Source organism: Podarcis erhardii (assembly GCF_964252035.2).
Source record: "Podarcis erhardii genome assembly, chromosome: 13".
Lineage (NCBI taxonomy): Eukaryota > Metazoa > Chordata > Lepidosauria > Squamata > Lacertidae > Podarcis > Podarcis erhardii.
In genome coordinates this window covers 24,517,500-24,535,189 of record NC_138502.1, presented here as the reverse complement: position 1 = coordinate 24,535,189, position 17,690 = coordinate 24,517,500, and the positions used below count along the sequence as shown (strand labels likewise).

At 39.6% G+C, this 17,690-nt stretch overlaps 5 protein-coding genes across 5 annotated transcripts in view; all 5 read left to right on the top strand.

Moving 5' to 3' along the window:
- Window positions 1-17,690, top strand: part of LOC309327030 (vomeronasal type-2 receptor 26-like) — a gene marked incomplete at both ends in the record, with an annotated part of 336,857 nt that overhangs the window by 56,078 nt on the left and 263,089 nt on the right. The window lies entirely within an intron of this gene.
- On the top strand, window positions 1,668-3,449 carry LOC309327469 (olfactory receptor 6F1-like). Its single transcript, XM_081836771.1, has 2 exons — window positions 1,668-1,746; window positions 2,178-3,449. The coding sequence occupies exons 1-2, from the start codon at window positions 1,741-1,743 to the stop codon at window positions 3,189-3,191; spliced, it is 1,020 nt and encodes a 339-aa protein (XP_081692897.1). The 5' UTR covers window positions 1,668-1,740; the 3' UTR covers window positions 3,192-3,449.
- On the top strand, window positions 2,471-7,180 carry LOC309327481 (olfactory receptor 6F1-like). Its single transcript, XM_081836781.1, has 2 exons — window positions 2,471-2,560; window positions 4,703-7,180. Exon 2 carries the CDS (start codon window positions 5,673-5,675, stop codon window positions 6,633-6,635), a length of 963 nt encoding a protein of 320 aa, XP_081692907.1. The 5' UTR covers window positions 2,471-2,560; window positions 4,703-5,672; the 3' UTR covers window positions 6,636-7,180.
- Window positions 9,566-12,291, top strand: LOC309328482 (olfactory receptor 6F1-like; the record flags this gene model as incomplete). Its single annotated transcript, XM_081838479.1, has 2 exons — window positions 9,566-9,735; window positions 11,287-12,291. The coding sequence occupies exon 2, from the start codon at window positions 11,302-11,304 to the stop codon at window positions 12,289-12,291; it is 990 nt and encodes a 329-aa protein (XP_081694605.1). The 5' UTR covers window positions 9,566-9,735; window positions 11,287-11,301.
- LOC309327508 (olfactory receptor-like protein OLF3) lies at window positions 15,077-16,018 on the top strand (the record flags this gene model as incomplete). Its single annotated transcript, XM_081836808.1, has 1 exon — window positions 15,077-16,018. The coding sequence occupies one exon, from the start codon at window positions 15,077-15,079 to the stop codon at window positions 16,016-16,018; it is 942 nt and encodes a 313-aa protein (XP_081692934.1).

Below are 17,690 nucleotides of genomic sequence, written 5' to 3'. Positions count from 1 at the left end.
GGTGCAACTAATCTGTTTATTTATGCCATATTTTCCTTTCCTCTAACAAACTTTAGACAGCGTTCATGGTTCTTCACATGCAGAAATACAGTGTCTTATACAAACAGTGCAACTAGTAACCAACACTTCATTTGTCAATGATCAAGAAATATTGCAAAATATCTTTCTTATTTTAAAAAATTGACATCTTTACTCTCCCATAAGTTGGCACTCCTGGTTCCTATACCAGAAATAATGGAAGTAATCAGCTTATTTTTTGACCAAACTGCAGGAGGCAGTGGAAGACAGGAGTGCCTGGCGTGCTCTGGTCCATGGGGTCACGAGGAGTCGGACACGACTAAACAATGAAACAACAACAATCAGCTTATCATATGAACATGTGCCTAACAAACAATTTCCTGGCAACACATTGTGTTTGGAAGCAGGGCCTGTGTGCATAATTACATCTGAATTAACAAGCATAAGACTGTGCTTCATGATTAGGGTTTTAAAGTGAATAAATGTAAACATGATTACATTATTATTATTGCATAGTTAGCTTTCCCATTAGTATACAACACTTTGGTTTTCTGGAACCTTGTTCAGAAGACACATAATTAATCACAGGAGACGTTCAGTTCTAGGATATGTTTTCTAGCAAAAACAAGATGAAATATTGGGGGGAGGGATTGGCGTTCATAAATAAATGCCTCATTGCTGAGATGTATATCATATTTGAAGGAAATGGATATAGAACTTCTGTCATGCATGCGCTGAAAATTAAAAAGGCATAGTACAATACATTGCTTTATGGGAAAGAAAAATCGCACAGAGAGATACAGAAAGAAGATGCAATACATCATGCATAAAGAACAACAACTTTAAAAAAAAACAGATTCAGGTAGGCAGCTGTGTTGGTCTGTCATAGTCATAATAAATAACAAGATGAAAGATTTTTTTTAAAAAAAAAAAGATTAAAAGATGATCCAAAAAGAACTCCCTTAAGAGAATCAAGTCTTTTAAGACAATCTTTAAAAGAATCTTTCCCAAAAAGTTTTTTTAAAATAATTCATGTAGCACCTTAAAATCCCTTGCCCTTCCATGTGAAACCAACTGTCATCATTAACTGCCATCAACAGTTACAAGGTTGTAGCAACCTCTGCTTCAGAGTATCTGAAGAAGTGTGTATACACACGAAAGCTCATACCTAGAAATCTTATATTTAGTTGGTTTTTAAGGTGCTACTGGAATTATTTTTTTAAAAAAACTTTTTTTGAAAGATTCTTTTAAAGACTGTCTTAATACAAAAACACTTCATTCTTTTTAGATCATCTTTTAATATATTTTTTAATCTTTCATCTTGTTATTTATTTTTTAAAAAACAAAACAATTGATACTCCATATTCTCCCTGGCCATTCAACAAAACAAGATATTGCTAAACCAGTGAGAAATGATTCTTGACAGGAATACATTAAGTTTACAAATGAAACTAATCATGACAAAATTTCAAAGAAATACAGGGGCATGTTGTTAATGTTTGATGCAACATTAAAATTACATATTCTCTGGATCCCCCTCCTCCATGCAACAATGTTCAGCAGTAGAAAATGATTGTCCTGGAGAGCTCTGGGTAAGTGCTGTCCTAGAACTATAAATGCCAGCTAACATTTGAATCGGGGGGGGGGGGAGCCTTCTTGGTAGGCATGGAACTCCCTGATGATACAATTCTCTTCCTCCCTCTCTCCTCTTTTAGATAGGCCATGAAGGTATTTTATCTGTGTTTAACTAGGGATAATTGTTGGTACTGTAAGTTTTTCAGTGACTGGGAATTATATTCAAAACAAAATAAAAAAATTCCTTCCAGTAGCACCTTAAAGACCAACTAAGTTAGTTCTTGGTATGAGCTTTCGTGTGCATGCACACTTCTTCTGGGAATTATATATTTGATTGGGTTAATATTAAATGAATATATCACTTTTATCTTATTTAGATTATAATAGTGATTTTTTTCTTTCTCTCTTGGTTTCAAAAAATGCATTTTATGTCACTTTGGGAAGATGTTTTATTAGGAAAGGTAACATGGAAATCTCTTCCATAAAAAATAAAATAAAATGACACCAGTGCTACGTGTGGTGCTTGATGTCTTGATATCTAATAATTCACTAATTTGTATTAGGGTCTTTTCCCCCTTCTTCAGACATACAATATGGAAAAAAGAGAAGAGGGAAATCAAACCATCATCACAGAATTAATTCTTCGGGGATTTGGGGATTTTCAAGATCTACGGATTGTCATCTTCCTCTTGTTTCTAGCCATCTATATCCTTACAATGACTGGAAACATCCTCATTGTTGGATTAGTTGTGACAAACCACAGCCTCCACACTCCCATGTACTTTTTTCTGGCAAACCTCTCTTGCTTGGAGACCTTCTACAGTTCAACCATCTTGCCCAAGGTCCTTGTCAGTTCCCTGACTGCAGAGAGAGCCATTTCCATCCCTGGCTGCATTGCACAATTCTATTTCTTTACTGCTCTGGTAGTTACTGAATGTGGTCTCCTAGCTATGATGTCTTATGACAGGTATGTAGCAATATGTAAACCTCTGCATTATGGAACTCATATGACAGCTAAGCGATGTGTTCTCATGGCAGCTGGCTGTTGGATTACAGGTTTTTTGGCAATGTCAGTAATGATGTATCTGATGACAAGGTTGACATTTTGTGGTCCCAATGAAATAGAACATTTCTTCTGTGACTTCACCCCTGTGGCAAAAATCGCTTGCAGTGAATCTCAGAAATTTGAACTAATGGGTTTCATATTCTCAACCATTTTCACCGTGCCTACATTTTTATTGACTCTGACCTCATACACATTTATCGTAACCACTATCCTGAGAATCCCATCTGCTACTGGAAGGAAAAAGGCCTTCTCTACATGCTCATCTCACCTTTTTGTAGTGACAATTTATTATGGCACCTTAATCATAGTCTATGTGCTGCCCAATAATGAAAATATGAGAAAGCTAAACAAAGTCTTCTCTGTTTTTTACACCATTCTTACTCCTCTGGTCAATCCACTGATATACAGTCTCAGGAATAGGGAAGTGAAAGTGTGCCTTAGGAAATCTGTTGGTAAACTGACTAATGGCATATGGTCAAAGGAAATTCAAGGAACTGTTTTTAGTTTGGGATGGAATCCTAAATCACCCTAGATTCATTTTCCTCACTTCAAGTTGACTCCAGTTTCCCAGTATTGCAATATTCTCAGCTTAATTGTGCTTCGAGCCCCAAAACCCATCCGCCATGGAAATAAAGACACAGTGGAGACAGAATTTAGTTTAAATGTTGATGGGCAAATTTTGGCCACAACTTTATTAAAATACACAAATGTGACTGGTATTGGTTTAGGCATTGGTATCAAACTATATCTGGCTCCTGCCCCACCCTACAGGAAGCCTTCGAAGGGTAAACAACCAGCAGGGGGAGCTCCATCAATGTACATAGACTGGTCTCACCCCTGGGGTTCCCAGGGGTCCTGGCATGGCCCTACCCCCTCTCCGGGCTTCAGACAAGATCCAGACCCCCGGATTCCTTTAACAGAATACTCTACTCATTGGAGGGGCAGGTGATGGCTGCACCTCCCCTCCCCACATTCCCCTAAACCAATGCCTAACTGCCTAACCTTACAAAGTTGTGACGATTGCTAAGAGGTAGGCAAAAACCTCTGTGGCCACAGCCAATCTGCCACATTGGAAAAAATTCCTACCAAGCCCGCATTCCAAAACAGGCGACCAAACGAAGTCCAAAGCAAGGTCAAACAAAACCTAATTAACAGGTGGGTGGGGGGGGTGTTTGGCAGTGCGAAGCAAAAGGAGGTCCCTACGTCGTGCTGCCAAATAAATACCCCCCAACCCCTAACCTTGCCACGCTTCTGATTGGCTAAAAGCCATTGGCATAACTGTGGCACCACTGGCTTGGAGCGGGGCAAGCCCTGCCCACAAGCCGGTTAGGGAAGAGTTTCAGTACCGAGCACAACATGGCCCCCTCTGTTAGGAGGATCCAACTTATCATGTTCATTTTGAAGCATAAGTAACAGTGAGATGTGATGAAAACACCCATGATTGATGGAAATCTATTGACAAGCTCACTGAGGGCATAATGCCCCAGAATCTAAAGAACTATTTAAGTTTAGAGTAGAAATTAATGCTTACTGGTGGAAGATAGTGAAGTCTTTAAAGGGTTTCCAATTTAACTGCTGATCCAATTTGCCTGATGTCCCAGAGAAACATCTATTGTCTAAATCTTTCTCTGGGACATCAGGCAAATTGGATCAGCAGTTAAATTGGAAATAAACCCTTTCACCTGGAGGATTTTCATGTTCTTTACCATACAGAGAGACCCATCTGTTTTCCATACTGGGGAAAAACATGGGAAAACTGACATGATTTTACCAGCAGAGTAGATAGCACTGGGGCAGGGCTATTTGAGGAAAAGAAACTAAGGGAGTTTTAAGCTTGTTTTCTGATGCAGTATGGTCCTGATTCAGTTCAGCACCTTCTCCTGTACCTTCTTTAAAGAAAGAGGAATGTTCTGAGATCAAATTGTGGTTATCTTGTATCACATTTACTTGAGACCTCAGATTCAGAAATCAAGTACAAAATACAGTAGTGTCATATCTTTGTCCATATTAGGAAACAGGGAACTAACAAGATCTTCTTTTCAGTATCCCAGAATATCAACTTCCTTTCTGAACAGCAGCTTGGACAGATGTCCCCCTCTACACACGCCTTTCTGAATGTCATCTACTTGACATGACAAGCCACTGAAAAGGTGTGAGCATATGTCATCACACATGTCCAAGCACTATTATGTTTGAATCTTTTTTAGTATAGATATAAATAAACTTGCCTGACAAGTTTAGATAGTCCACTGTACTAATTACCACACACCTGATTTCATTAACCCTTTTCACTTTGTTACATTGAGCAACAAGCAAACTTTTCCAGTTTCCATCTTAGTCTTCTGATCCCTTTTCTAAAGACCAGCATGCTTAACGAGCAAACCCAACTCTTTGTTAATGAAGGGATATTGGGGGGTAAATGTGCCAGAATTTCCTAGCAGACTGGGACTATTTTGTCAAATTTTAATGATCTAATCATCAACTTTACTTTTGAATATGACCCCAGGTGATTTAGTTACTCATTTAAATGAGACATAAGAGACACACACCACCAGGGGAAATTACTTTAGAAATTGCATACACAAAAACAAGTAGAAGGTGTAGATGACATTGGTCCTCAGAATATAATGTCTTCTTACCATGAGATTTCATCTGTATAAATGAAATGGATGCAGAAGACAAACTTCTACCATTTATGCAATGAAGGCAGGAGAGGAGCAGTACAATACTTTACAGGAAAGCAAAAGCAAAGTATCAGAATAAGACAGCTAGATTATCAGATACAGGAAGCATGATGATGAAGAAAAGGTTCTCCATATTCTGCATTTTAAGTTTATCACTCAACAGAATAAGATATATGTAAACTAAGAAATAATTGTCATGAAGGTGAGAAAAAAGATAATGCACAACAAATGCATGACTGAAGAAAGGAAGTGCACATACAATACATGACAATATAAGTCACTGATATTAAATGAAGGGAAAAAAGAACCACTGCTGCTAGATACAAACGATGACAATGGCAGAATGGAGAAATCAAACCATCATCACAGAATTGATTCTCCAGGGATTTGGGGATTTTCAAGACCTACAGATTGTCCTCTTCATCTTGTTTCTAATTATATACATCCTTACAATGACTGGAAACATCCTCATTGTTGGATTAGTTGTGACAAACCACAACCTCCACACTCCCATGTACTTTTTCCTTGCTAACCTGTCTTGCTTGGAGACGTTCTACAGTTCAACCATCTTGCCCAAGGTCCTTGTCAGTTCCCTGACTGCAGACAGAGCCATTTCCATCCCTGGCTGCATCACACAATTCTATTTCTTTACTTCTCTGATTACTACTGAATGCGGTCTCCTAGCTATTATGTCTTATGACAGGTATGTAGCAATATGTAAACCTCTGCATTATGGAACCCATATGACTGAGAAACGATGTGTTCTCATGGCAGCTGGCTGTTGGATTGCTGGGTTTTTATCAATGTCAGTAATGACGTATCTGATCACAAGGTTGACATTTTGTGGTCCCAATCAAATAGAACATTTCTTCTGTGACTTTACCCCCATAACAAGTATCGCTTGCAGTGAAACTCAAACATTAGAACTGATGAGCTTCATATTCTCAACCATTTTCACCTTGCCACCCTTCTCATTGACTGTGACCTCATACACATTTATCATCACCACCATCCTGAGAATCCCATCTGCCACTGGAAGGCAAAAAGCCTTCTCCACTTGCTCATCTCACCTTGTTGTAGTTACAATTTATTATGGGACCCTAATCTTAGTTTATGTGTTTCCCAAGACGAAAAATATGAGAAAGCTAAACAAAGTCTTCTCTGTTTTTTACACCATCCTAACACCTTTGGCCAATCCCCTGATATACAGTCTCAGGAACAAGGAAGTGAAAGAGTCTCTTAAGAAATCTATTGGAAAGCTGTATAAGATCATAGGGAATCAAAGGCACTAATTTTGGATTAGGGGAGAAATTGGTGACTTCATCTTATGGATACTGAAGCCTTTATATACTGTCTAAATCTCTTTCTTTCTCTTGTCATACATATAGTGATGGGACAGAAGAAATTATACTATTCTTCTTGTGTCATTCATTATCACCATTCATGATCTGCTGAATTCTACCTGCTGTAGCTTGGAGCTAGGTGTGTACACTGTAGTTTATTGAGTGCTGAAAGGGACACAGCTAAGGACCACCTGAAGCCCCTGAACCTTTTTGCCTGCCAATAAAAGCAATCCCAGTGCTTACGAGTGTTTATTGTGATGTCAGCTGGTTCCAAGACTCTTCTTTGTTGTGAAATCTTGGAGGTGTTCTGTGAGGTTTTGCGGCTCTAGGTGAAAGCTGCAAGTGGGTTGTCGAGTGGGGCGGTGTGCCACAGGAGAACGATTGATATTTGTTTGTGTTTATTAGTAATTTGTGTTATTGATTTTATTTTGTGTTTTGAAATATTTTTGTTGTTTATGTTTGCTTTATAGAACTTGGATATATATTATTATATAAAGTGGTATATAAATGGTCTAAGCAATAAATAAATGATAATTCCAGATCAACCCTATTGTGTCCAATTGCACCTTTCTACTGAAAGAAAGCGTTTTTAAAAACAGAATGGGGAGGGAGGAGATTTTCAGAGTTTTACTGTTCCTTTCACTGCACACTTCACCCCCTCTAAATCTGCTGCAAAGGTACCATGCAGAGGGGAGGATGGAGGGGTGAAAATTACCTCCCCATCCCGCTGATTGATTCCTCTTTCTCAGAAAATAGCCAGCACTGGTTTGTTGTTGTTGTTGGTAGTACTCAGCAATGCAACAGTTGCATGCTTGCTGTTGCTTGTTTGTATTGTATCAGTTTCACATTGTGACCACTCTGATGCCCTTCACAACTTGGAAACCTCCAATTTCTAGCCACATGAAGTCAAGTGTGAATATTGGAGATATTTCCTTTGCATCAGGAAACATAGAATTTATTCTTTGAGACTATCATCACCCCCAAATTTTCATAGTAATATTTACTTTACTGAAAGCAATATTCATTTGCAAGCTTTTCCCTAGGCAGAATAATTTGAGAAAGGGACGTGGGTGGCGCTGTGAGTTAAACCACAGAGCCTAGGACTTGCCGATCAGAAGGTCGGCGGTTCGAATCCCCGCCATGGGGTGAGCTCCCTGCTCGGTCCCTGCTCCTGCCAACCTAGCAGTTCGAAAGCACCTCAAAGTGCAAGTAGATAAATAGGTACCGCTCCAGTGGGAAGGTAAACAGCATTTCTGTGTGCTGCTCTACTTCGCCAGAAGCGGCTTAGTCATGCTGGCCACATAACCCGGAAGCTGTACACCAGATCCCTCTGCCAATAAAGCGAGATGAGCGCCCTAACGCCAGAGTCGGTCACAACTGGACCTAATGTTCAGGGGTCCCTTTATCTTACCTTTACTGCCTCAGTAGAATTTGCATCTTGAAAGGTGGGATATAGGTAATTGCCATCACACCAGAAGGAAATTTTGAGACACACAATATTTTGTGTAAACATGTTATACTTATTAAAATATAACAAACCATAGGCCCTGAAACAAACTAATTAAACCAAAATACAGTTGTCCCTTGGTTTTTGAACATCTCTGTTGATGAAAATTTCGGTTTATGAACTCCGTAAACCCTGAAGTATATGCTTTGGTTTTCAAACACACCTGAGAAGTCAGACATGCCATGTGGCTTCCACTGAGTGCAAGATTCTGAGGCCTAGCTGTTAGCTGTTGAGTTTTTGGTTTTTGAACATTTCAGAACTCGAATAGTCTTCCGGAATGGATTACGTTCTAAAACCAAGGTACCACTGAAACCAAATAAAATACATCTGGGCCAGTGAATTCTAAGAAATAGGGGATTCTATCCCTCTCGTCACCAGGGCTGCTCTCTGTGTTCATAAAGCTAGGTTTGTTAAGGCCCCTCCCTCTATGCTGTAGGCATCCTGGGTGTATGTACCTGACACGCACAACATAGCCTTGTTGGGCAACATTATCCCCAGTTTTTCTGCCAGGCTGAATGGCACCATCCAGCAGCAGCATAGGGTGAGGGGGACCATAGGAGAGGTTGTCCTTGTTGGAAAACTTGCCCCCTCAGGAGAGGCTGGCCCCATCTCCCAGGCTCCCGGGGCTTGTTTACCGGTGATCTACTCTGGCTGTCGACATCCCGGCAGTCCAGGAAGACCTTGATAGGAGACATTTCCCTGCGTGGAAAATGCACACCCCCTTCCCTCCTTGCATACCAGCAAGAGAAAGAAGATAGTCAGAAAGTCTATTTACATCTCTACAGTTTATTTCTGACTGTTCAGCTGTGCAAAAAACATGTCCGTTCACTCTGACTTCTCTCCGAGCAAGTGACTCAGACTTCCTTCGCATACGCAACAGGAAGCTCTCATATTACACACAGAACAAAGCTCTGTAAATCCTGTGAACTGCCTGGAATATCCTTTCCCAGGACTAGCCACATCATGTGATGTCAACATCGAGCTACTTGTTTGCAGCTCTGTAGTAGTCATATCCCAAAATTGTTAGAGGTGCAAAAATTCGACACTCGCTGCTGCCTCAATACAGCTGTGTGCTTTTGTCATCGGGATCCGTTGAAAATAGCTTCTCCATGCAAACCAGGAAGTGACCCCTCCAGGTAATGGAATGACTCTTTTTTTTTTCTTAGCTCTGTGGATGTACCTAATCACAAACATTGCATTCTGTGAAGGTAAAAAATGAATTTGAATGTGACCCCAGGAGACTTAGTTCTTCCTTTAAATGAGACATAGGAGACACTTATCTCCAAGGGACATTAAATTAGACGGATACATGAAAAAAGTGGAAGTTGTATGGGGGTTGGTCCTCAGAACACAATGTCTCCTTGCTGTAAGGGCTCATATGTACAGATGAAATCTATGCAGAACTCAAAGATGCAAATATCAGAACCAGAAAGAGAGATTAATAAATACAGGGAGCATGAAGCAGAGCAGAAGGTCAATCTATGCTCCATATTCTACACTTCAAGCATATCACTCAACAGAATGAGATAAAGGACTATACAGGTAAGAAACACTGCTCATGGGGGAGGGAAAACAAAACCAATGAGGAAAAGAGGCCAAGACCTCTGTATCTGAGTGATAGCCTTCCCCTAGAAGGTGGGAAGCCAGCAGTGTGACTAGCCTCCAAATTCCTGGGGCTAATGGGGGCTATTTTCTGTACAATTGCATGACAAGCTGACAAGTATCAGAACATGCTTGTGGCTCAATGAGGGATTTGAACCCTGGCCTCCCAGGTCCTAGCCTGACACTCTGACCATTACACCACCACCGGTTTTCACTGCAGGATCTTGTAAGGCTCCAAGGCCACATGTCTAGTTTCCAGAGAATCTGCTTCTTGTTTGCAGGGGAGTAAGCTGATTGATCAAATGTTATCCCACATGTTTTCCTTTCACTTTCTTTATCTGATCTTTTGGTGATGTCGGTTTCTTGCACAATAACTCCCAATCAACTTTAACTGCCCAAACTGAATTTATCAGTATGCAACTGAACATCATCCAAAAACAGAGACCTGAAGCTTCTTCACCTGAGGATCCCAGAGGGTCATTAGTTGAATGGACATCAGTCAGTGATTCCCTAGCTGTGATTTTTGCATTGCAGGGTGATCAATGCAAGATGATCCTTGGGGGGATTTCCAACTCTATGATATTATAGTTCTATGGGTTACCTCTGGCTCTCTTTAGATATGTTGGTTCTCTTTTTATTGCCTACCTTGTATTTACTCATTTATCTGGGCCATTTACTCATTTATCTGATATCTGTCACAAGGGCACAACTAAAGAAAGATGAGATGTGGGAAATCAAATAATGGTGAGACTATAAACTCAACACATATTCAATTAAGGACAGCTGTCATTGGCTGCTAGAAAGAAAAACAACTAAGATTAGTTTTACTCATTGAATTAAATTTCTCAACCTCACCAGAACTACATCAACTACAATGCAACCTTCTAAACACCTACTAAGAAGTAAGATCTATTGAGTTCAATAAGGCTTACTCTTAGGTAAATGCATGTAGGACTGTGGCCTTAAGCTGAAGAGACTGGACATGCAGTTGTACAGATATCTTCCTTTCCATCCCCTTCCCACTCTTCTATTTTTGTATCTACGTTTTTATTGATTCATTCAAACTGGAATACAAAACTGCTTGTTCTTTGCATTTATTAACACTGACAACAAACAATGTTCCTACTCAATAATCATGGAACGTTGTGGGATGTAGAAATGTAAGTTATTCTCATACACTTGTTTTTGCATTGCTCCATATAGGAAAGCCACCATTAATGGAAGTTAAACTTGCACTTTGATAATGAGCGCATATGTATCCATTACAAAAGCATACACTGACTTTTGACAAGAGTAATGCTGTTGTGAAATGTGTAACACTAAACCTTCAGATCATTGTGTATCAAAAAATACACATAAGATATGGAAAGATCTGGCAAAAGAGAATCACCCACATAATCCCTAGCAGAGCCATACTTAATAGTCATTGTACCGTATGCAGCAGTAAATAATGATTAATAATTCAGTGAATTTTATTACATTTCCCCCTAGATACGAAGGATAGCAATGGCAGAAGGGAGAAATAAAACCATCATCACAGAATTGATTCTCCAGGGATTTGGAGATTTTCAAGACCTACAGATTGTCCTCTTCATCTTGTTTCTAACTATATACATCCTTACAATGACTGGAAACATCCTCATTGTTGGATTAGTTGTGACAAACCACAACCTCCACACTCCCATGTACTTTTTCCTTGCTAACCTGTCTTGCTTGGAGACGTTCTACAGTTCAACCATCTTGCCCAAGGTCCTTGTCAGTTCCCTGACTGCAGACAGAGCCATTTCCATCCCTGGCTGCATCACACAATTCTATTTCTTTAGTTCTCTGATCGTTACTGAATGCAGTCTCCTAGCTATGATGTCTTATGACAGATACATAGCAATATGTAAGCCCCTGCATTATGCAACCCTAATGAACAACAGGCTCTGCCTTCACATGGCAGCTGGGTCTTGGATTAATGGGTTTCTAGCAATGTCAATAATGATGTACCCAATGACACGGTTGACGTTCTGCGGCCCCAATGAAATTGAACATTTCTTTTGTGACTTTACCCCAGTAGCAAGAATTGCTTGCACTGAGGCACAAAAATTTGAATTGATGGGTTTCATATTTTCAGTCATTTACATCCTTCCTCCTTTTCTATTGACTTTGACATCATATATGTTCATCATCACCACTATCCTGAGAATCCCATCTGCTACTGGAAGGAAAAAGGCCTTCTCCACATGCTCATCTCACCTTGCCGTGGTTACAATTTATTATGGCACCCTAATCATAGTCTACGTGCTGCCCAATACTGAAAATATGAGAAAGCTAAACAAAGTCTTCTCTGCTTTTTACACTATTCTGACCCCTCTGGTCAATCCACTGATATACAGTCTCAGGAACAGAGAAGTGAAAGAGTCTTTTAGGAGGTCTGTTGGCAGACTGACTCGTAGCTTAATGCCCCAGAAAATCCAAAATAATGTTTTTAAATTAAGGGTGAAAACTTAAGCATCCTGCTGGATTCTGTTGTGTGTGTTTGATTTTCTAAATCCTTTCTCTTGTCACATGTACTGTGGTGCATTATATATTTGTTATATAATTTAAATCTATTTCAGTATTGTAACTTCTATATGTTTTAAAGTATAGCTGTAATTTCTCTTTTTTTCTTTTGTGGAAAAAAATTGAGGGTTTGTTTTTTACAATCAAGCAGCCTATAAATTTTATGAAATAAATAAATAAATATTATTATCTGAAACAAAACTATCACTGCTTCGGGTGCTTGCACGACCTTCCACGAGGGAGACTGGATAATTGAAAAAGTCCTACCCACTCTGATCTGCCTCTCTTTCTCCCCACCCCCAAGCCCTTCCTTTTCTAAGCTTCATTTCTTTCTTTATTTTGAATTGAACCAAAATAGTATTGTTGAGTCCACTGATGTCAATGGGTTTACTTTGAGCACGACTTAGTTGAGGATCACCTGGTTACGTCGTATATTGCAAGTGATCCTATGAACTGATGGACTGGTACAGCCTCAAATTATTTTCAAAGGCTTTGGATGATGAAAGCTCTAACCTCAAAACTTTAAAAAGTGTTGTCTTGATTAATTGCCCAATGGGGATTTAGAACTGAACCTGAACTCAATAATTGTCTACAGTGTCTTCTTGGAAAATCCATGTTTCTTCCATTTGCTGGAGCAATACACACCAGATGAGGTAAGGAGTGGGGATAGAGATGGGGGTTATCCACTTTATTCTTATGGTTTTTTAATAATAATAATAATAATAATAATAACAATAGTTCCTGTTCTACATCTAGGTTTATGTGCACCTATATGCTTAGTAGTTCTTCACCCCTCTTTTATTGTCCATTCCAGGTCGCCCAACCACTGCCACAGTGTCCTTTCTCAGATCAAGATGAGCAGGTAACAGCAAAGGTTGCAAGGTTTTTAGATGGGCAATCACAATAAGCTCCACTATTCGGCTATTGGTTCAAAACTCTAAAATGTATTTTATATAATTGACTTTTTTATTTCTATTCTTTGTATATCATATTGTTGTTTTATTGCTATAGTCAATGGCTGGTGCAAATAAAGATTCATTCATTCGTTCAACTGTTCCACATCTAGGTTTATGTGCACCTATATGCTTAGTAGTTCCTCACAGGAGCAATTTCAGGAATAAAGTTCTCCCCCCCCCCCCATATTGCACGTTTTGCCAATTCAGAAGGAGGTAACCTGAGGTGGCTGACTGCGTCAGCAAGTAAAGAACATTATTCCTAAAATGGTCAGACACAGTAATGCTTCCCCCTCCCCGCCCCCCACTTCATGTAGCTTGGCTGAATCATCTGTTGGTATTGGTTTAGTTTTCATGAATGTATCCATTATTGGTTGAGCCAGTTACCTATGTTATAAACCTTTGTGGACTACAGTTCATTTCATGTGTGTGTTTGTTTTTACTGAAATGATCCTTTGATATTTACATCCACCTTTCCTCATCCTTGTCCATTCTATTGTTACACCCAAGCCCAGGCTCTGATAGGTGAGAGACTCCAAGGGCTTAACAAGGGTCCGCTTCCCTTGGAATGAGGAACAGCAAAGACTGTGATGTTTTAATAATAATAAATAATAATAAATAAATAAATAAATAAATAAATAAATAAAAAAATAATAATAATATTTATACCCTGTCCATCTGGCAGGGTTTCCCCAGCCACTCTGGGTGGCTTACAGCACATACAAAAATGTAAAAAATGGTGATTCACAATCATTGTCTAGAGAAAGAGTTGCTGATGAGGGTGGTTAAATGGCAAGCTATGGCCATTACCTTACCATTGCCCAGTTAGTAATGGAATCTCCCATCAGCTTTTAACCCTTACTTAGCACAGGACCCAGTAAATGGGAAGGGACTCAGGCATCATACAGACTTCCCCCTTGTCATATAACACTAATCATTAAATAGATGCATCATTCTCTCTCTCTTTCTTGTTAGCTTTTAAAGATTCTTTACAGCTATTTCATTTGTATTTTGGGTATTGATCTAAAATTTGCATGTTTGTAAACACTCTAATCGTGGGCAATAAGACTGGAGAAACTTGCTGGGCTGTCCATTTAGCAGCATATGAAAAGCAAATGGTCCCTCCTGCAATTATTAACTCTTCATCAGGCATGACCAAATCTATCAATCTGAATGTCTAATTTTCTCAAAATGAAATTAAACTCACCACATTTCCATAATAGTTTTTATTTCTTTTTGGGGGGTGGGGGTGGGAAGTTTCCCCCCAAAATAGCATTTTTGTACTAATTTATCCTAAAATTGGCATTTTGTCTAATTTAAACATTTCAGATGCATTTTCTCTGTTATGGTCTTTTGTGTTATTTGCTTTAAATCATGCATGGTTTTCCCTGACATATACATTGTTTTTTAAAAAGTAGAATGTAGGACTGCATTACAAAATTCAGGGATATGTTTGAAGGATAGCTGTGTTTCTTTTTACAAGTTGTCTTGGGAACCGTAAATTAGATGAGTTCAACTCTGTTTTCATTAAGATGTGCACTGAATTGAACCAAAATGAATTTCTCCCCCATTCCTACACTCTCCTGGTACTGTTGCAAGCATTTCATCAGTGACAATGCTTTCCATTTACCTAGAGTGCTCCTAAAATGCTATGTCTGTGTCCATCATTAATTTTTAGATGAGGAGCAAAGGGACTGTGACACCTCAAACCACAAAGTGTAAGTCATGCTTTCCACTTCCTCTGATTTTTTCCCCTTCAGCAGAGATACATTGTCTGCATAATGGAACAACGCAACCAGACCAGTATCAAAGAGTTCGTATTTGTTGGATTCTCCAGCGATCGAGGCGCCAATTTGTGCCTCTTTGCAGTGGTTCTCTCCATGTACTTCATCACCCTGACAGGTAACACACTCATCATTGTGGCCATCCGTATCGACCCACGGCTCAGCACACCAATGTACTTCTTCCTGACCAATCTCTCTTTCCTGGACATCTGCTACACAACAAGTGTGGTGCCTCAACTGCTGGTTCATTTCCTGACTAGTCCAAAGACCATCTCCTTCAACAGATGCATGGCCCAGCTCTGTATCTCTTTGACCTTTGGCAGTATTGAGTTTATCCTGTTGGCAGCCATGGCTTATGACAGATATGTGGCTGTTTGCTATCCCTTACATTATAAAGTCATCATGAATAGGACAGTGTGCATTCAGTTGGCACTAGCTTCCTGGATTGGTGGCTTCCTCAATGCTCTAGTGCAAACTGGGTTCACCATGCGCCTTCACTTCTGCACTTTCAACATCATCAACCACTTTGCTTGTGAAGTCCTGGGTGTTATCAAGTTAGCTTGCTCTGAGACCTTTATCAATGAGATCATGCTTATGGTGGCAGGGGTCATTGTGCTACTCATCCCCTGCATCTTGATAATGCTATCTTACGTGTATATAATCCGTGCTATCCTACACATCCACTCTTCAGAAGGTCGGCAAAGAGCCTTCTCCACATGTTCCTCTCACCTGACTGTCGTCACCTTCTGCTATGGAACAGCCGCATTTGCTTATATGAACCCCAGAACAAACACTTCACCCAACCAAGACAAGATGTTGGCTTTCGTATATGCTGTGGTCACTCCAATGCTTAATCCTATCATCTATAGTTTAAGGAACAAGGAAGTCAAAGGAGCCTTGGCTAAAGCAGTAAGGAAAAACATTCCCACGGAAAGCTAAAGAACCATTTGTAAAAAATTATATAGCAGCATTAAAATATGTACAATGGTAATCAGATATTTAACTGATGCAAGTTCAAAGTCTATAAGCTCTATTTGCTCTTGCCTTTGGGAGGTTGGGGTCTGATTTACATATACATGCATAACTCTTAATGAGTCCACACAATGACTAGCAATTGAATGTTAACATCTGAACCCATTGGAAGCATGATGTTGATATAATAGAATCATAGAACTGTATAGCTGGAAGGAAGCACAAGGCTCATGTAGTCCAACCCCTTGCAATACAGGCAGAAATCTTTCACCTAAAATCGGACTTGATATAAGCAATGTGTGGTGCAAGATTTCAGGGATTCCAGGGACACACCCAGCGTTCATGTTTCCTTCAGGAATGAGGCACAGTGAAGAATGTGGTGTTTTTATGATATATGGTTTATTTACATATAAAGTGGTACCTCGGGTTACATATGCTTCAGGTTACATACGCTTCAGGTTACAGACTCTGTTAACCCAGAAATAGTGCTTCAGGTTAAGAACTTTGTTTCAGGATGAGAACAGAAATCTTACTCCGGCAGCGCGGCGGCAGCAGGAGGCCCCATTAGCTAAAGTGGTGCTTCAGGTTAAGAACAGTTTCAGGTTAAGAACGGACCTCCGGAATGAATTAAGTACTTAACCTTAGGTACCATTGTATATATGTTCTGAGCTTATGACAGATAGATTCACAAAAGGGTGTTGTTTCTCCCATAGCCACAGCCTTGGATTCAAACAGAAATCAGGCATTGCTCTTGCCTCTGTCTTCTCTCAACTTGCTGCTTTATATTGGGTTCAAATCACTGCAACTTTCAACTGTAAACTCTGACTCTGTCTTTCTAACTATCCATGTGTTGCCATTTCCCACAGACGCATTGCTGGTGGGAGTGGATGGGACTTGTAGTTCAATCAGAACAATGTCACTCTGCTGACAGGGGACAACAAAGTATCCTAAGTACTCAGTAACCATCAATATTAAGGGGAAGATTGTTGGATTGCACTATGGGTGAGTGAGTAAATAAACACACTGCCTTGATCTTGACTTTCCTGAAATATTGTGCAAACTGTAGATTAGTGAAGTGCTGAGAATTATGTTACAGATCCAAATCACCCATAATTTCCCGGCCAGATCTAAAGTTAGCAGAGTTACCAAGGAGAGAGTGACTAATTTTATATAAAATATTTTTTATTAATCTTCAATTAATAACATTCCAATTAATAACAAATCATATCTTGCTACATCATAATACAAACAATAAAGGCAATTATACATTCCAAATTAATTTTTTAGAGGTCTTCCCATGTTCTGGCTGTTGGGAGAAAGTTTCTTTCACTTGTTCCTGCTTCCTTCTCTCTTGTTTTCCCCCAGTTTCATAATTCTGATCTTAACCCATTGTCCTATCCTCACAATCACTGGTGTATGAACAAACCCATATGTCTATTAATATGTAAGAGGCATTTTATTTTGTGTTGTTATCCATTGATTGATTTTCAGTGCAGCCCCCCCCCCCGTGCCCCCCCATCATTCCACAGTCTTATCTTCAAGGGCTCTGGACTCTTTTCCAGCTCTCCTTCGTTTAATAAGATTTATGGCACAGCAATTTTCAGGTCTTTAAAGTGTGATCATCTTAATAGATGGCCCT